Source organism: Hemiscyllium ocellatum, chromosome 11 (assembly GCF_020745735.1).
Source record: "Hemiscyllium ocellatum isolate sHemOce1 chromosome 11, sHemOce1.pat.X.cur, whole genome shotgun sequence".
Taxonomy (NCBI): Eukaryota; Metazoa; Chordata; class Chondrichthyes; order Orectolobiformes; family Hemiscylliidae; genus Hemiscyllium; species Hemiscyllium ocellatum.
In genome coordinates, this window is record NC_083411.1 from 69,790,327 (window position 1) to 69,811,297 (window position 20,971).

Sequence of the window (20,971 nt, forward strand, 5' to 3'; positions counted from 1 at the left end):
GTGGCTACTAAGGATAGCTGGTCGTGTCATTTCGTGGCTAGTTGGTGTTCACGGATGTGGATCGTAAGCTGTCTTCCTGTTTGCCCTATGTAGTGCTTTCCTCTGTCGTCTATCATAATGGAGGTGTATGCCGATTTAAAGTTAATCAGTCAACATTTCTGTTGCATTTGTATATTGACGGTAAAGTATGTTAACATTATGGTGGTTTGGAGGGATGATAAGCACGTTTGCAGATGACACAAAGATTAGTTGGGTTCATTAAATGGAGGAAGAAAATCTTAGATTACAGGAGGATATCGATAAATTGGTCAAATGAGCAGATTGTTAGCAGATGGAATTTAATCCTGAAAAATGTAAGATGTCGTTTGAAAGAAGGACGAAGACAAGGGAGTAGTCAATAAGTGGGAGGACACAAGGAAGCTCCAAGGAACAGAGAGATCTTGAGGCACTTGTCCACAGATCCCTGAAGGTAGGCAGGACAGGTTAATAGAGTAGTTAAGAAGGCTAAGGAAGCTTGTCTTCATCAGTCATGGCATAGATCAGGGAGGTCATGTTGGAGCTGTTTAGGGCTTTGGTGAGGCCACAGCTGGAAAGCTGTGTGCAGTTTTGGTCACTATAGGGAGGATGTGACTGCGCTGGAGGGGAGATTTACCTGAGGGGAGATTCACCTGGGATGGAGTATTTCAGTGATGAAGAGAGACTGGATATGCTTGGGTTGTTTGGAGCAGAGAAGGTTGACAGGGGGCATGAGTGAGGTGTCACAGATTATGAGGGGCATGGACAGGCTGAATAGAAAACAATTGCTCTCCTTGTTGAAGGTCATTAATAATAGGGCATAACTTTAAGGTGAAAAGCAGGAGGCTTAGAGGGGATTTGAGGGAAAACAAATTTACCCAGAATGTGGTGGGAATCTGGAATGAACTGCCTGAGAGGGTAATTGAAACAGGAAACCTCACAACTTTTAAAAAGTATGTGAATGAGCACTTGAAGTGTCATAACAACCAGCAAAGTGGAACTAGTGTAGATTCAGAGTAGTTTTTGTTACCCCAGATTTAATGGACCGAAGGGCCTCTTCAAAACTGTGTGGCTCTATGATGGTTGTCAATCGCTTAATATCGCTCTCAACTCCAAATCAGGAGGCTGTGCATTCGAGTCTCAGTCTGGACATTTTAACCAAACCTGAGGCTGATGTCCCAGTGTTGTAGTGAAGCATGGTGCATGGTTGGAGGTGTTGCCATTTGGGTGGGGTTTTAAACCCAAGGCCCTATCGAATTGCTCAGATGAGTGCAAAAGTTTCTGTGGCGATATTTCAAGCGAAGTCCTCCATACACCCTTAGCCAACATCACTGGAGAAATGATCTGGTCTTTAATACATTGTTATTTGCAGGACCTTGCTATGTGCTGCATCACATTCCCTACTCTCCATTTACCACTATGCTTCACTAGCTGTGGGGAATTCTGAAAGGTGTTAATAAAAAAGATGGACTTGCTTCTCAATCCAATCATCTTATCTCATGGAAATTGCAAATCTACCATGTAAAACAAGATATATTTACATTGATTATCGAATGGGAATAAAACTTAATGTTGTATTGATGCAGTTTGAGAAATAGAAGACCAGTTTTTAAAACTGACATTGCATTAATCCAATAGTAAAACAGTACCCTTGCCATCAGAGGTGAAGGACTTCGCATTCATCAATTGGTTGTGGCAAAGCTGTCTGGAACGATGTTTGCAAAAGTACCTCATGAAAGTCTGCTTCATAGGGCAGAACTTGGCAATCAGCAGCTGAGCTCCTGAATCAACCTTAGGTCTGGTAGCATTAGATCAGGCTCCTTATTACATCAGATTCCAAGATTTCATAAAGGTAAACAGACTAGAAGACACACCTTCCATTTAAGGACAATTCACACAGTAGTTGAAGCAGTTAAATTGCCAGTTCATTGACTTGCAGCCTGTATGATTTTACAGTGGTCACTTGATCTGCAGTAATGGGTGAGAATCACAGCAGGGTGCCCTAGACTATGTCCCTAGGACAAAGTCCATCCCAAGAGCAGCAGGCTGTGGAATGGGTGTGTATGGCTGCATCTGCAGTTGGCATTAGTGACATTGTCTTGGAATGTCTCCGTGTTACTCCTTACACCGGGGAGCTTGAGCCAAGGAGAGGAGATTGTAGGGAAGGCGATGGCAGCAGAAGCCAAATTTATCATGGGAATAGTCAACTCCGGTGAGGACTGGGGAAAGAGAGGCAGGCCAGCAGCAACCAAAGAGCTAACAATATGTTATGGTGTTGTCGAAGGCCCAGAGGGTACATAGGGAGTGTTGGCAAGTCAATCCAAGGGGAAACTGGCATGACACTGAAGAAAGGTTGTCCAGCAAACCTTCCAATTAACTTCAACAACAGTGTCACAGATGTCTCCATTACTGCAGGGTGGGGTTATACTCATTTGTAACATGGTTACAGTGGAGGTCAGTTTCAACTGGAAGGCTGGTTATCCAATAGTCTATCATACTGAAAGTGGCAGTGTCTTGTACTTCTGTGTCCAGTCTCTTTGCAAGGCTCAGTGGGGGATCACGACGGCATCTCTAAATCTTAATCCATTGCTGTGTTAAGACTGAGGTGTTTATGTCACTCAGGAGAGAGGAAACTTACATCCAGATCCCCCATGAAGAGGAAGGCCAGGCTGAGGGAGAGGGAGGCTTTGGAGATACTGGAGGCTTTGCTGAAATAGAGTGGCGACAGAGGTAATGTCACCAGATGAGCAACCCAATACCTCAGGCTAACATACTGAGGGCTTGGGTTCAAATCTCACCAAGGCAGATGGCTTAATTCAATAAACATTAACAGAAAAATTAAAACTCTTTCAAAAAGGCAAGTCTAATTGTCAAAACAAAACCTGTGTCAATTGATGGAAATACCCACCTTATTCACTACTAACCTTTAGGGAAGGAAATCTGCCATCCTTACCCAATCTGGCCTGCACGTGACTCCAGTCCCCCAGTAATCTGTTTGACTCTTACCTGCTCTATGGGCATTTATGGGCAGGCAATAAATGCTGACCTAGTTGCCTACACTCATATACCATAAGTAAATTTTTAAAAAAGGTTCATTGATTGCACACGAGTCCATCAGGCAGATGTGATTTTCACTCTGAGAATGTCCAAATTGTCCGGTGTGACTGTCCACCATACCTACAACCTCAAGTACTCACTGCAGGTACCTTGACTGTTTTTGCTCCTTGCTCAGCTAGACGGTTCATGAAGCTAATCATTAAGAAGGTGGTTTAAGACGCACACTAGACATCCAGGCTCTCAGGCAGAAGAGGTACAATGTGAGGCATGCCTTTACCAGAAAGGACTGTAGACTTGCTCACGATAAGACTTCAGTGTCATGAGCACTCTGCTGAATCTTGTAATATGGTCCAGGCTATCTACCAACCACCCTGCATCCTCAGGTGATGAGGAGAAACATGATGTTGATGAGCAGAGTCTGGATGCTTGGGAAATGAAGAAGGCCCTGATTACGATCATGAGGTCGGGATTTTTCATCATGGCTGCCCTCTCTCAAACAGCAGTGTGAAAGCACCTCTGTCAAGGTCAAGGAGCTACATGTTTTATTTGAAAGCAAATCTTTCTTAGAAGAGTCTCTGATATTCATTTGCAGGCGGAATGGCATTGTTGAGTGCAGTCAATGTTAGGTAGTTCCCACTTCATACATAAATCTCCAAACCACCACTGAAGCTGTCAAGAATTTAGTCAAGAACAGGCCACTCACCTGAGCTCCTGAATCAACCTTAGGTCTGGTAGCATTAGATCAGGCTCCTTATTACATCAGATTCCAAGATTTCATAAAGGTAAATAGACTAGAAGACACACCTTCCATTTAAGGACAATTCACACAGTAGTTGAAGCAGTTAAATTGCCAGTTCATTGACTTGCAGCCTGTATGATTTTACAGTGGTCACTTGATCTGCAGTAATGGGTGAGAATCACAGCAGGGTGCCCTAGACTATGTCCCTAGGACAAAGTCCATCCCAAGAGCAGCAGGCTGTGGAATGGGTGTGTATGGCTGCATCTGCAGTTGGCATTAGTGACATTGTCTTGGAATGTCTCCGTGTTACTCCTTACACCGGGGAGCTTGAGCCAAGGAGAGGAGATTGTCGCACTCAGCAAATACCCCAAAGACCTGGCTTTTTCCAGTGATTTTCATTTGCTTTTGAGTGCTGGAGCTGTGCTGGATCTTGGCTATTAATCCTGACAGCTCACTGGGGCCTGCTGACCTTGGCAAGGGTCCTCTAATGACCCAAGTTGGCACGTGTCCTTCTGATTGGGAGGGGATCCTGCCTGGAATCAGGTGGCTCCTCTGACACCAATAGATCCAGGAACCCTGATGTTACTGGCTGAGGAGCAGAAGGGCTGCTGGCACCATCAGACATGCCCTGAGAGGATGCTCCAGAGGCAGCCAGCTGCTGCTTTTCCACCAGCATGAGTTCAGAGAGGTCATTGCTCCTTGCCGGAGGTGCTCAAGGTGACACCAACTGTGGTGTCCATCTCTCACACTCCCAATGCCCTCCTGAGATCATTGTCAGTGCGAGAGTTTGATGATGCCCACAATGCCCGGTTGTGCCTCGGTTCAGACTCTCCAGGAGAGTTGCCAATCTCTCCTGATGGAGCAGTCCATGTTTTCAGGATATGGAAGCACTCAAGGCCTGACTGGACTCCTCCATTTTTATTATGGGTTAGGGTGGGGTGGGAGCATATCTTCTGCAATGTCAGCCTGCTCTCGTGCATCCCCTTAAGGATCCAACATTTATCATCTGACAGAGAGCTCTGGAGGCTCTTGACTTGTCTAGTGCTCAACATCTTCTGGGTCTGCTCACAACTGGCCTGAGAGTTAGAGACCTGGACTGTCTCAGTGTCTGGCAGTGATCTGGTAATCAAACCAGTAACTATTTTGGCCAGTGAATGCAAACCCAATGAGGTAACATTGGTCTAGTGCCTGGTGAAGCAGAGTGAGGATGGAAATGAAGCATCCTCCAAGTGCTCTTCCCCAGAGGTTAATGCTGGACCCTTGGATTGGTGTCTGCATGGGATACTAAGTACCTGCTGAAGGAATGAGCTACGTGAGTGGGCGTGAACAGTGAGGAGGGTCACAGAGTAGAAGTAACTTGATTTTGGACATTGACGTAACACATGATTCAAACGTGGTGATCTCCACATGTTTTAACACACACCCATTCCAGCCCCAGTTCTGGTCCCATTGCTGATAAACATTCCATATGAAATTCACCATCAGGCATTAACTTTGTCAGTTCCTCTGGTCCCCTGCTGACTGGTCAGATACAGGAGGTCCTCCTCCATCTACACCAGTGCTGGGAAGTTCAGTGCTCCACCACCCGCCTTAGACTTCTCACAGGCTCTGTGTGTGGCCTCACCTCCTGTTGAGACACTGAAAGTTTGATGAGTCCCTCATCTGGATAGAGCAGCTTTTCAGAGAAGTGTCCATTATCTCTGGTCCTGCCATCCACACATCACAGAAGGTGACCTTCTTGGCACCACACTTCAGCCCTTCAGAGATTTGTGGGGTGTCCAGACTCCTTCAGTTGGCATTGTGGGCATGCAGGGAGTACACATCAACATCGCTGAGCTTCACCACATTTAGGACCTCAGCATATTGAAAATAAGCTTCTTTATTTATCTCTGCAGAGAATTAAAAGCTATTTACCCGTCCTGGCATTGTCACCATGTCTTACGAATGCCCCCATAGGGACTGGCTACCTTTTTCACCCAGGATTTCTTTGTCAGTCGGGGAGGCCTTTGCTTGCTATCATTTGCAGGAAGAACCTTATTTTGTTCACTGACACCCTGGAGGATAAACAGACAGTCATGTTTAACCATGAGGTCAATCTAGCCTGCTGCTCTGCTCCAGGTGATGGATGAACATTGAGGCAATCTCTCCTTCAGTGCTCCTGGTTTTTGAGTTTCTGTCCTCAGCCTGTAGCGTCTTACAGTCAAACAGGAGAAATGGTGCTGACAGAATCGTGGGAGCTACGATGCCTAGTGCTTCCTTTCATTGGAATTACTATTCACTGCTGACTGCCCTTCATCTCCAGACACCGCTTTCAATCCGTCTGACATTGCCTCTAACCCTTCAAACTCCCCAAAATGTGTTGCCCTTGAGTCAGCCCATTAATACACACTGGCCAGGGTTGGATTGAAGTAGGACATTAGGGGATTGGAAGTAAGCAGATAAGATCCATGCTTCCACTCCAACCCAGGGGACCTACTCGGTGCCCATTGAGTTATGGCATAAACAGAAACCAGTGAGAGACAGACAGTGAAAGAATGGATGCAGCAAGTACTCATGAGAAAAGTGATGTTGAGGCAGTAGGAGAGAATGAGTGGGGTATCCCACTAGTTCATTCAAATTTAATTTGTAAATTAAAAACTCAAAGCAAATTTGCCTAATCCAAAGCATCACCAAGCTAGAGAGTTGAAGTCAAGTTAATGAAATCAGTCAGAAACCCATTGAAGAAGACCGAATTGCAATAGACGCATGAAATTAAGTATGAATTTGAATTAGTATTATTCTATAAGAGAAAACTAGACCAGCATACAAAGCTCTAAATATTGCAAGAGCTCAAGGGGAGGTTGCGAAGCCCACCTTTTGTCTGCACGCATTCACTGCAGTCTCATTTCCTGACCTTTCCAATTCTTAATCTAATTCTGAGCCTGTCACCTCAAAGGTAAGCAGTATGTGGTGCAGCAACAAATCCGACAGCACATCCAGAGAACTTGATGAGGTGCAATCTAAATATAAATTATTTTGCTCCTTTGATGGTGATTTTGTTCAGTTGTAGTTATACAACTAAGAAAGCAATTGAGGGAGAAACAGTATCAAAGATATAAAACAACACAGAAAAGAGGTGTATGAATTATTCAGCGTATTAGGGCCACTGAATACTCAATTCAATGATAAACAAATGAGAGCTGATGTCAAGAAGGGAATACATAGAATATGCAATACTCTAAACAGACTTGCAGAGAGGGCGTGGAAGTGAAAATTTTAACCACAAAGATCTAGTTGCATGCTGGAGTGGTGGGATTTTTCATTTCTCTTCCTAATCATACAAACACTGTCATTCTTAATTTCCTTTATTTTTTCATAGGATGTGGGTATTGCTCAAAACCTTCATTCATTGCCTATCTCCAAGTGGAGTGGCTTACTGTGGGCTCAGGGTCACCTGTAGGTCAGAGTGGGCAAGGATTAGGTTAGATTCCCTACAGTGCGGAAATAGGCCCTTCGATTCAACCCTCCAAGGAGTAACCCACCCAGACCCATTTCCCTCTGACCTAGCACTATGTGCAATTTATAGAACATAGAACATAGATCATTACAGCGCAGTACAGGCCCTTCGGCCCTCGATGTTGTGCCGCCCTACCATACTAATCTGAAGCCCATCCCACCTACACTATTCCATGTACGTCCATATGCCTGTCCAATGACAAAATAAATGCACTTGGCGAATCTAGTACCATTGAAAAATGTATTGCTGGAAAAGCGCAGGTCAGCAGCATCCTAGGAGCAGGAGAATCGACGTTTCGGGCATAAGCCCTTCTTCAGGAATCTAGTACCATTGCAGGCAAAGCATTCCATACCCTTACTACACTCTGAGTAAAGAAACTACCCCTGATACCTGTCTTATACCTATCTCCCCTCACTTTAAAGCTGTGTCTTCTCGTGTTTGCCGTCCCCATACTTGGAAAAAGGCTCTCCCTGTCCACCCTATCTAAACCTCTGATTATCTTGTATGTCTCTATTAAGTCACCTCTCAAACTTCTTCACTCTAACAAGAACAGCCTCAAGGCTCTCAGCCTTTCCTCATAAGACATTCCTTCCATACCAAGCAACATCCTAGTAAATTTCCTCTGCACTCTTTCCAAAGCTTCCACATCTTTCTTATAATGCGGTGACCAGAACTGTACACAATACTCCAAGTGTGGCCGTACCAGAGCTTTGTACAGCTGCAGCATGACCTCCTGTTTCCGGAACTCAATCCCTCTATTAATAAAGGCCAAAACACTGTATGCCTTCTTAACAACCCTGTCGATCTGGGTGGCAACTTTCAGGGATCTGTGTATATGGACACCGAGATCTCTGCTCATCTGCACTCCCAAGAATCCTACCACTAGCCCAGTACTTTGCATTCCGATTACTCCGTTCAAAGTGTATCACCTCACACTTGTTCACATTAAACTCCATTTGCCACCTCTCAGCCCAGCTCTGCATCCTATCCATGTCTCTCTGCAACCTATTACATCCTTCGTCACTATGCACAACTCCACCAATCTTAGTGTCATCTGCAAATTTCCTAATCCACCCTTCTAAGCCTTCATCCAGGTCATGTATAAAAATGACGAACAGCAGTGGACCCAACACCGACTCTTATGGTTCACCGCTAGTAACTCGACACCAAGGTGAACATGTTCCATCAACTACAACCCTCTGTTTTCTTTCAGCAAGCCAATTATTGATCCAAACTGCTATGTCTCCCACAATCCCATTCCTCCGCATTTTGTATAATAGCTTACTGTGGGTACCTTATCAAACGCCTTGCTGAAATCCATATACACCATATTTAGCATGGCCAATTTACCTGACCTGCACATCTTTGGACTGTGGGAAGAAACTGAAGCACCCGGAGAAAACTCACGCAGACACGGGGAGAATGTGCAAACTCTGCACAGACAGTCGCCCAAGGGTGGAATCGAACCTGGGACCCTGGTGCTGTACAGCAGCAGTGCTAGCCACTGAGCCACCATGCCACTCCTTAAATGACATTAGTAGACCTTTTTCTAGGAGAATTAACATCAGTTTCATGGTCACAATTACTGAAACCGGCAGTCAATCCCAAATGTTATTGATTGAATTTAAATTATGCTATGTTCACGATAATGATTCGTTTCTCATCAGGGATTGATTCATTCTGCAGGTTAATTTAGTTAACACAGTCAAACACATAACAAGTTATGAGGCAGACACTGCGGCAAGCCAACAACTTTGTGTGCAGCCTGTAAATACACAGCAGATTAACCACCAGGCAGAGACACAACATTGTATACACACAACACATAGTGTCCTCAAAGGCAAACTGATGTTAAGGAGAAGTACACAGACAAAAGAATCCACCAGCAGCCACAATGGGATTTGAATCCATATTTCCAGAGCACTAGGCTGTGCATGAACTGATAGCCTTGTGCACAAAGCTTATAGAATTGAACCACCTCAAGGAGTGAAGAAAATTAGGTGTCTTTTTGCAGTGTCTGCACAGCATTGATTATTAAGAATAACATCCACGTTGCTTAGGTGCTTTGGCTGTGATCTATGGGGCACCACAATGGAAGGAGTCAGAAATATTTCTAAAGTCATGACAGCTAGCAGAACATATAACTCATAGCACCCCATTAGTGGACAAATCCCTGCTTACCTGAACAAAGACTGTAAAAAAGATGACCACTATAGTGGCTGTGGTAAACAGTTTTTTCTGAGGGAAATCTGGAAGCAAGAAAACAAGGGAGAAACAGATTGCCCCTCGCAAACCACCATAAGCAATGATGAACTGATCCTTTCTCGTTACAACATTCACACGGAATTTATTCACGATAAATGTCAGGAAAATGACACCTGAAAACAAAAAAAAAGAAAATCTGTTACTAGACATTTGTTGCACATTTTGCAATTCGGAAATCTGAGGGTGATAAAATTGAGAAAATGAAATTCGGTTGTTTTTACTAGTTACTGAGATAGCAAATTCCCGGGAACAGACTCATTATCTGTTTCTTGACAATTGAGGTTTCTCAATATGCTTTTTTTCAATTAAATTTGACATTTGGAAAGCATTACAAATGACATGAAACTACATCGACCAAATAAGCCGTTCTAAACTCTGCCTGCATGTCATGCTACGATAATTATAATTTTAAGCACAATAGGAGACCAGGTTTGCTTCAGACATTTCCATTCGTGAATCAAGTTATGGTATTAACACTTTGTGAGATGCTACACTCTTCACAAAGTCCTGCTCATCATAGAAGAGACAGACCTTTTGATTTAGCAGAAAACCATCCCAATTTCCCAAGAATTCCTCATAAAGTTTGTGATGTAAATTGTGTTTCTTTCAGCAGAAATTGATTTTTTGAAATGCTATATCTTTTAGGTGCCTTCACAAAGTGCTGCAAAAATAAAGACATGTTGTGCATATGCTGAAAAAGATCATTGTTATTCGATGCCAGTTAACCGAGGATTACCATGTCTAGAGTATAAATTTTTGCAATACAATGGCTTGAAATGGTAAACATCCAATCTGCTCAATGCTACAAGAGGTGAGGCACCAAGCACAGGAATTACAGCCTTTCCTTCAGATCCACAAGGGTTCTATTCCCGAGAACCTCTGGAAATTATGAAATTCCTGAGCGTGGAGCTCATCGAATAATAGGCTAAAAACATGGATACACTGTTTTTGCCACCGGTGTTGAGTTTTATTTGGCACGGTAAGCCAACGTCATGATTTTGTCGATATAGAGGATTTACTGAAATTGCTGCACATACGAAGACCAGTAAAATCAATGGCCTTCTTCTCTTCACTCCTTCAGAGCGTATGCTCCTAAACACTACTTCAGGAAGCAAATTCTGGCATTAAGATGTACATATTCCTTCAATTTTGTTTCAAATGATCACTGCTACATTAGCTATAAAATTCTTAGAGGTCATTGAGGAAAAGCCCTTTAAGTAGATTGGGACTAAATGTCATGTGATGATGAAACTTCTGGGGAGATGCCCGATTAAAGTTGGCAACGTAATCTCTCATACCTCTTAAAGGTACCACTGTAGTATCTTAGGTTCATTGCCAAACCATCTGTGCACCCTTTTTTAGCTGGGGAATATTATTGGATGTGTGTGGGTGTGGAAGTGGCGGAGTGGGTTGGCAGGGACGAGTGAGCAAGAAAAGAGAGAGAGAAAATAAATTCTAATTACCAACTGCTCTCCAGACAAGGCAAAATATCATTGTGAAACATACATAGGGCCAACTCCATTCGTGCTTGTCCCCAATAGTGGAAACACCGAGGAAAATAAAGATGAGGGTCTCACTCACACTGCTCCACATCTTCATGAAGTATTTGATTGTAGTGTGAGACTTCTGAGAGATATTAGCCTCCACATAACGTTTCATACTCATGGAGCAGGCAATGATTCTGAAAGAGACATTTAGATATTACCAATTGAACCAACTAATGACTTTTCATTATCAATACAACTGACACTACCAATATGTGGGTTGTAATGTCTTTAAAACATTGCTATTCTGCAAAACTGTGCATAATACAAGTCAAACAGGGAAAGCAGGTACACAGCAAGGGGAGTAGTGTATTTAACCTTTCTGCCATTCAACAAGATCATGGCTAATCTGAAATCTGACTCCAGATATGTTCTGAGGAAGACTTAGTGGTCCCGAAACATTAATTCTGATTTCTCTCCATAAATGCTACCCAACCTGCTGTGCTTTTCCAGTGATTTCTGTTTTTGTTTCTGATTTTATTTGCTCCTTAACATGTTTGACAGTGTGAACTGCCTTTTTATATTGCATTTGGTGTAGGAACACCCACAATATTGTCAGAGTGGGAGTTCCAACGTCTTGACTCAGCATCACGGAAGCAAAAATGATATACTTCCTAGTCAGGATAGTGAGTGGCAGAAGGGGTACTTGCTCCCACACATCTCAGGAAGTCTTTCAATGTGTTGTTGCCATCATTTGGCTGTGAGTACAAGGATATTTCAACTCTGCTCAATCACCTTAAGCTCAAAAAGTGCAACATGTTCATAGTGGAATGGTGAACTGCAAAGACGTGATCTGCTTCAGGCAGTCATGAGTCTCCTTAATTTGCGGTCATGTTGAAGCCGGACTCTAAAATCAGGCCATGCCGAAAACATTAACACAGCTCCCTTTGCAAAGTGGAACTACTTGAATTTGGGTGATGTCAGTCCTTCAGCAATTTTGGGATTACTTGATGCCAGAACAGATGGAACTCTGTAACATCTAGGGCACAAATTCATTTCCTAAGACTGTAGGAAACACAATTTCTGTATGAAATTCTTCTCAAAGTTACAGGACTTATGGCATTAACCTGTTGAATGTTAATGTTGCTGTTCCTTGGAAAACATAGATGGGAGATAAACTAAAGATGTGCTAAGATTGCGCCATTAATTTTCTATGATGTTGAGTTATTTCACTGTCAATGTTATTGCAGTTTTGGCATTGGTACAGTGTTGATGATGTTGTAGCTCCAGTGAGCATACTGTCAGCTATTTTGCAGGTTGCACATTGTTGAGATCCAACATTACCACAGTGTTGACATCCTGCAGCGTTGACATCCTTGAAGTGTCAGTTCCATTGCAGTGTTGATTCTTTCACAGCGCTACTGCTATTGCTATATGGGTGTTATTCCAATGTTAGTCTTGCTCCTGTGCCACTGTTATGGCAATGTCAATATTTTCACAGCATTGGTGTTATCACAGTGAGGTGTATCCAAAGTATTAGTGTTTTCACTGTCAGTTTTATTGCAGTTACTGTATTGTTGAAATTCTGACATTACCACAAAACTGATGTTCATGCAGTGTCAATGCTATTGTAATGTCAGTTGTATTGCAGTGTTGCTGTTCTCACAGTGTCCGTGTTATGCCAATATTGGTGTTAACCCAATCTCAGTATTATTCTAGTGTCAGTGACAATCTACTGTCAATATTATCCCAATATCAATGTTATCCCAGTACCAGTATTCCAGCATTAGTGTCAGTGTTAATCCAGTGTTGATATTATCCTAGTATCAGCAGTATTCCAGGGTCACGGTTTCCAGTGTTGGTTCCATTCAAATGACATGTATTTTTTTGAAGTCCCAGTGATAATGCAGTTTGATGCTATTCCAGTTGTGGTTCATATGGAAAAGTATTACTGATAAAGCGTTCTTACTTAAACTAAGGCATGACTGCAACAGGCCAGTGTGAAATCATAACTCCTCGGTCCACGTTAAATAAAGCTGGGCATTCATTCACCTGAAAGGAGTAGACTAGCTATGTTTTTTTTGTGCAACACAGTGTCAGGGCAGAAACAAAGATTTGATGCATGAGGACTTGAAAGAGTTAATGCCTGGAACACTGTGAACAATATCCCCCATTGTGATGCTGTAAGAGGTCACATGATAGAAGGAGGATGAAGTATGTTGGCTTGGACAGAACTAGCCTTGCTTTACTAGTTTTAAAACTTTATACAGTCCCTTAATATGTGTAACAAGCTAGCTATTGTTAAAGCTTATTGAAGACTTGGTAATCCTTCTTAGCTGTCGAAAGTGTGTTGCTGGAAAAGCACAGCAGGTCAGGCAGCATCCGAGGAGCAGGAGAGTCGATGTTTCAGGCATAAGCCCTCCATCAGGCATACGGGTGGGAAAGGGGCTGAGAGATAAGTAGGAGGATGGGTGGGGCTGGGGGCACAGTAGTTTGAAGGTGGGGGGTGATGGTGATAGGTCGGAGCAGAGGGTGGAGTGGATAGGCGGGAAGGAAGGTGGACAGGTGGGACAGTTCAAGAGAGCGGTGCCAAGTTGGAGGATTGAATCTGGGATGAGGTGGGGGGAGGGGAAATGAGGAAACTGGTGAAGTCGATGTTGATGCTGGGTGGTTGGAGGCTCCCAAGGCTGCCGATGAGGCGTTTTTCCTCTAGTCATTGGCTGGCTAGGATTTGGTAATGGAGGAGGCCCAGGATTTGCATGCCTTTGGCGGAGTGGGAGGGGGAGTTAAAATTTTTAGCTACAGGGTAGTGGGGTTGTTTGGTGCGTGTGTCCCAGAGATGTTCCTGAAACATCCACAAGTTGGCATCCTGCCTCCCCAGTGTAGAGAAGACCACACCGAAAGCAACGGGTGCAGTACATGAGGTATTTGTGTGCTTTCCTAGCTGGACTACCCAAACTAGATAACAAAATTACTACAAGTTCCAAACCTCTGGAACAATGTCTGGCATCGAGTTAGCTTTGAAGAATGGGAAGTTGGCAGAGGGAGAATCAGAGCTAAGCCTGGGCTGATTAAAGTGCTCCATGCACCGGAGAGGATACCTGCTCCTCCCACATCCACAGAGACTCTACAGGAGAGCAACATCTCTAAACTTACCTATGCCAGTCGTTCCTAAATTCCTGCTGTGGATTGGCTGTCAACGTAAGGCCCTTACAGGGCTCCTGAATCTGGGTTTTCCAACACCATTGCAGCGTTGATCATGCTATCTGGTTGAAACCTTAGGATGTAAAGGAGGTCCTCTGGGTAAAAGGGTAAGGTGACCACACCCTTCCTATTCACAATTAAAATGACAATACTTGTGTGGGAACATCTGGAATGCTGGATAATCTTCCCGTGTCATCTTAAAAGTATGGCCTCCCCACCCCCATGTATGAGTTGGAGTGGGGCTGGGTTGAATCTATCCATAGTCCCTTGAGAATGCTGCCATATGAAGTCACTATTATTTAGAACAGAGGAACCCAAGATGATGGTGCCTGGATTTTAGAATCTTGGCAAATTTTTTATGTTTAACTTCGAGGGTTTTGTATCATGCATAACATTCAATTGCTTGTGTATCACAGAAATCTTAAATGGTGTCCAGTACACTACCTGTCAATCAATTTTGCATTGCTACTTTCAATTTTTATATCTAATCAAAGCAACATTTTGAACCAAGGGTAGTTTATAGCACCTTTAACTGTGAAATATCTGCCTTAATTCACATTCATAATGGCGTGACAGTCGGAAACACTGAAAACAAAAGTAAGAATTCAAACTAATATGTTTTTATTTATTTAACAGAGCCCATAAAGCATTTTCATTAAGTGAGTTAGGCTGATGGGTCAGCAGCAGATAAAACTATTTTTGTCAGATCCAGGACAGCATTATTGATTCTCAAATCAGTTTTTTAATTCCCTTGTCTGGCACTTCACTCAATGAACCAGAGAAATAGTTGCAGGGTGCAATCTATGTTCCAGGACTTCAATTAGTACAGGTATGTCCGCCTCGCAAAATATACTCTAATAATGTGTTTTACTTTAGTGCAGTTTGTAAGTTAGGGATGTTTGCTGAATCATGCTGCCTCCATTTTTGTTTTAGCTCAGTTACTGCACATGCTCATCCTTTTATCAAAATAAACGGCCGCTCTGCTACTTCCACTCACCACCCATCGCCTGACTCTCTCACTCAGCCTCCCTCCTTCCTGCTCTCCATTCGTATTCCAATCCTCCTGCTCTCTTTTGCTGTTCTGATCCTTCCACTCCCTCTCACTTACTCCTTCCTTCCTCTGCCTTGCTCGATGTCCCTCTAAATTCTTACTCAAAGGAGGGGCTGGGGGGAGGAACATAAACCAGCCCTGAGTACAACTTTTCATATCAGGACCTTATTCTAACTTAGTACGCTGCTTTTAAGGAACACCTTATGAATCCTAAAGAGGGGTTAGTTGCATAAGTTTAAATCAAGATAAATATGGAAGTAAGTTGAGAAGAGGACATGCAAGATCAGAAAACGATATTGATAGTTTAAGTGAGCGGGCAAAGACCTGACAAATGTAATGATTTGGGAGAAAGTAAAATTGCCTATTTTGGCAGATAGAATAATAAGAGAATATTATCTAAATGGTGAGAGACTGACATGTTCTGAGATGCAGAGGGATCTGGGCATGCTGGTGCATGAATTACAAAAGGTTCTTGGAAATACAACAGGTACTTAGGAAAGTTTGTGGAACATATGACAAGAGGGATTGAATAGAAGCAACCCACAGCAAGTGGACTGCTGCGATTCAAGAAGGTAGCTCACCACCACCTTCTCAAGGGCAACTAGGGATGGGCTATCAATGCTGGCCAGCCAGCAATGCCCAAGTCCCACAGATGGATAAAAAAAAAATTAGGGAGGTTAGCCTTCAGTTACACAGTGCACCATTGTGACTGTATTTGGAGTACTGTGTGCAATATTGGTCACCTTATTTCAGGAAGATGTAAGCATGTTGAAGGACGTTCAGAGAAAGTTTACTGGACTAACACCTGGAATTAGTGGCTGGAAATGTTTGAAGGCTAGGCTTGTCTCTGCTGAAGTTTTAAAATAGGAGTGGGTATTTGATCAAAACATATAATATTCTAAAGGGTCTTGACATAGTAAATGTTAAGAGGATGTTTCATATTATGGAATAATCTAGATCTAGGGATCATGTTTAAAACTCAGATGTCACCAATTTAAACAAATATCTCACCACCAGAGGGTTGTGGGCCTTGGAAAACTCTCTTCCTGGCAAGGTGGTGAAAGCAGAGTCCATGAATATTGTTAAGGCAGAGATAGATAGATTCTTGTTAAATGAGGGTATGGAAAGCGACTAGCAGTAGGTGGATGTGCAGTTACAATCAGATTAGCCATGATCTTATTAAATGGCAAAACAGACATGTTAAATGACCTAGTCCTGCTCGTTTGTTTCATAGGCTCCTGTCCAAATAAAGCAGTCTCCTTAACCATTCAGATTTAAGAAAGACATAGGTTAAAAGAAGAGCAATAACTTAATGTGTATAATGGTATTGTTACTGACCTGAGAACCTGGTCTAAAAGCCAGAAGAATGTGAATTGCATTCAGTTTGAGAAATGCATTCCTCTTTAAAATAACAAACGATCAGGCTATCCTAAAGATCCAGCTGATTTATTGATGCTTTTCACAGAATGAAACTCACCACCTGTACCCAGTCCCAGCCTGACCTCCATGTGACTCCAGTACCTCACCAAGGTGGTTGAAACATACTTGGCCCTTGAAGTGGCTCAGCAAGCCGCTGACTTTGTCTACTCAAAAAAGGATCCCTTATCACCTTCTCAAGCAACCAGTTTGAAGAAAAGAATTATGACCTTCCCCACGATACCCACAAATCTTCGAATGAGTAGAAGGTTCACCTGTTTACATTTTAAATGTCTTTAGCCTGATCGCCTTGTGGATGTGTTACCTTTACTAGATTGACTTACGGTTGTTTGAGATAGTCCCTCTTTGTCTTTGCTTTATCTTGGGTCTATTAGGGATTAATGTGAGAGGATTCATCACTGTAGAATAGAGAAGAAGAAAGTATATTGCGTGATAGCAATAAGTACAGCTGCATTTGGTCAGGGATAAATTTGGAGCTTAGGGAGCTGGAATAGATATATCTGCTCCCTCCAAATGCTCGAGTAGAATTCTTAGCCTCCACCCAATGTGTGTCACATCAGTTGAATGAGTGGAGCAAATATAACTTGCATATTAACCTCTTCAAAGCCATTGCATTATGTAATAGTGAGTGCAGCATGAGGTTGAGCTATTTCCAAAAACTGATGCAAGGTCACCAAAGCACTGTGTTTATCAACAGGCAGGCAATGTAAAGTGAGTGAAGGACAAAATGACATCCAGCTGACGTTCAGAGACTGCAGATGAGTTAGTCTCTCAGCAGGCTGTTTAACCATGAAAAAAATTAAGCCTGGAAGCTAATTTAGGGAAGTTGAGTCAGTAAATTTGATATTACTATCTCTGCCATTGGTAATATAATACATTGAAGTAAATCAGATGCTATTAATGCTTCAAAGCATTTTTAACTGCATCCTTAAATTTGTACACTCCTATTGTTCTTGCTAAATGTTGTTTACTTTTTTCTAAGTAACAAGCCATGAAATATGGTTCAAATTTCTAATTATAACTCTTAAGCCTATGTTTATTTGAAGCGATGAGATGAGACTAAATTGCTTTTTTTCCCTATCGGGCCCCCGGCTGCGATTTGAACCTGAACTTCATCAAATTCTGCACACTTTTCTTGGCTTTGACTATCAGTGTGATTTGAAGTCAGGGTAACCTCCTGTTACTTAATGTCGAAAACATTAGAGCTCAAACTGTTTTCCCTAATTTCAGTGCCTACAATGTGCTCTAGGCACAGAATAGTGAGTAGATTGCATTGTATTTACAGGGAGAAAGTGAGGACTGCAGATGCTGGAGTACCAGAGTTGAAAAATGTGGAATTCCTGAAGAAGGGCTTATGCCCGAAACATCAATTCTCCTGCTCCTCGGATGCTGCCTGGCCTGCTGTGTTTTTCCAGCACCACATTTTTCAACTCTGCATTGTATTTACAGTCCAACAATTAAATATCATGAATCCTTTCTGCCTCTGAATGGTCAGACATTTTCTAAATTAGTATTGTTGAATATTAGACAGAATAAGATGAATAGATGGACTTCGCAGAACTGCCAGTTTTTCCATAAATCAAGTATGTGGAGGAGCCATGCAATCTTGATGGGCCAAATGGCCTCTATTTGCACTTTAGGAATTTGATGTATCCTCAAAGGTTACAGTGGTCTGCTAAGAAATAAAATGATGAGCAGGCTGCCTTTCATCGCCAACAGGGACAACTGTGTGAGATTGTGTGAAATGAACGTGAACCAACAGATAGCCCATTGTCTGTCACTCTCCATTTTCATTTCCTTTGAAGCCAAAAGTGGTTGATTTCATGCTGTCTTCTAATGTCAAAACCACTTTTAATATTCCCTTCAACATTCCTGATTTTGCAAGCCTAATGTACAAGTGGCCCGCTCATCCTCGTGGTATACATACTAACTGGTCAACGTGAAAGTACTCATTCCTGACTGACAACACAAAACAGTCATCACATCTGCTTTGGACCTTACATGATGCAGGTGGGCAGGAATTTAGCAAAAGCAATGAGAAAAGACAAAATAATCTAAGCAAAGCATGGACAAATGTGGAATATTTGGAAAGGAAATTGCACATAAAATGAAAAGAGAGGAGAAAGAGAGATTAGGGAAGAAGGATCATTTAGCAGAATTTGTGCTAAAGTATTTAGTTGCATTTCAGATCTTTCTTTGTATTATTGGCTTCGGTATTGCAACAACTCCAAACAGTTCCCTGACACAAGAATAATTCAGTGTCAGTGCATGTTAAGTGAATTGTATTGACAGGACACTGAATTCTACAGAGTTAGCACTACTGGAAGGCTAAAATGTAATCTTCTCCTTTTCATTTGAGATCAAGAATGTCTGCTGGGAAGCAGATCAGTTATCAACACTTTGCTCTCAGCATCAGCTTGAGTCAGATCTAGATCATTTAAATACACAAAATGTCTTTAAGTGCTCCAAACTACTTTCCCTCATGTGCATTGAATATAGGAGTTGGGATGTTATGTTTCAGCTATACAAGACATTGGTTAGGCCAGCTTTGGAATACTGCGTTCAATTCTGTCTCACTGCTATAGGAAAGATGTTGTGAAACTTGAAAGGATTCAGAAAAGATCTGCAAGGATGTTGCTAGGGTTGGAGGGTTTGAACTATAGGGAGAGGCTGAATAGGCTGGGGCTATTTTCCCAGAGCATTGGAGGTTGAGGGGTGACCTTGTAGAGGTTTATAAAATCATGAGGAGCATAGATAGGGTTATAGGCCAAGGTCTTTTTCTCAGGGTAGGGAAGTCCAGAATTAGAGCGCAAAAGTTTAAGGTGAGAGAGGAAAGATATAAAAGGGACCGAAGGGACAATATCTTCACGCAGAGGTTGGTGCGTGTATGGAATGAGCTGCCAGAGAAGGTGGTGAAGGTTGGTATAATTACAACTTTTAAAAGGCATCTGGATGGGTACATAAATAGGAAGGGTTTAGAGGGATATGGGCCAAGTGCTGATAATGGGAGTAGATTAGGATAGGATGTCTGGTCGGCATGGAAAAGTTGGACCACAGGATCTGTGTCTCCTGCACATCTCTATGATTGTAATTATGTATGTAATAGAACACATAAATACCAGGAATAAAATAGATATTAAAACAGTACATTCATAAAAAATAGCATGGGTTGCATTGGCCAAAGGGGGAAAAAAGACTCTTATTAATGGTACTAATGAAGAATGTGTGTTCAGAAATGTGTATTAATATGCAATTTCCAACTGAGTTGTGTTGATTATGATCCAAAGCACCTGCAGATATTGGAACCAACAGGACACTGCAGCTTCAGATGTCAACCACTGACTGGATGCTGTTTTCCTGGAATGGTGTATGTAGATCACAGAAGGTGTGGCTTGGAGTAATGCCAAGATCGAGGGATGGCTTGTGAACTGTGAGAGAGTGCTTAAAGATTTCCCAACATGGCATTGAAAGTCCTGCAGCGGGTAATCCAGATAAGTGACGCCTTCTACCCATAGGAAATGGGATGCCCTGCATCGGTGAAGGAGACCAGAGAAGCAGCTGATGTGGTATTTGTGGCAAGAGTTCACCTGAAAATTGACAATGGGGAGCACTGGCACCAGCCCATGGCTCCAGTTCCTCAAGGGATTAAGAGTCAGAATCAAGATGTCTCCTTATAAGTGGGATATACTGGGCAGTCACAGGCAGATGCTACACCAGGTGGAAGGGACATAGGTGGCCGGGAGGGACTGGTTGCATGTTAGTGCCACTGTAGGCAGATGAGGGCATTGCAGATGAAACATCAGAGGAAGGCAGATGGGCACATTATACTTGGTGCAATACAAGGCCAGCTGAAAACTTCTTGGGGAGTCGAAGAGTCGAGGAATCCACCCACACATTTGGTCCATGGCTCAGCACAGAACCTGAAATGGATTCTCTCCAGCCTGGCTTGGCTGGTCATTTACAGCAGTGGTTAGTAGAAGCTGGCCTCACAGGAGATCTAACGGCTGATGTCAAGGTAGCTTGCAGGAGGTGACTGCTCCAGCAGCTGTCATGGGAATGTCTTGCTCAGAAAGGGGAGTCACAGAGCATCTCAGAGGACCAGAGGCTGCTCTCCTCCAGGTCACTGGGGTGGGCTCAGCAGTCACTGAGTTCTCAGTAGAAGCACTTTGAAGCAGGAATCAGCCATGCTTTTTTTGGATCCCAGCATTCCTGTTGCATCCCCC

At 42.9% G+C, this 20,971-nt stretch overlaps 1 protein-coding gene across 1 annotated transcript in view; it reads right to left on the reverse strand.

The window, feature by feature from the left end:
• Window positions 1-20,971, reverse strand: part of LOC132820057 (sodium/hydrogen exchanger 2-like) — a 160,899-nt gene that overhangs the window by 80,946 nt on the left and 58,982 nt on the right. Inside the window, exons 4-5 of the mRNA XM_060831976.1 lie at window positions 11,036-11,253; window positions 9,489-9,685 (exon numbers count right to left, since the gene is read on the reverse strand). Coding sequence (XP_060687959.1) covers window positions 9,489-9,685; window positions 11,036-11,253 — 415 coding nt within the window. The remainder of the gene's footprint in view (window positions 1-9,488; window positions 9,686-11,035; window positions 11,254-20,971) is intronic.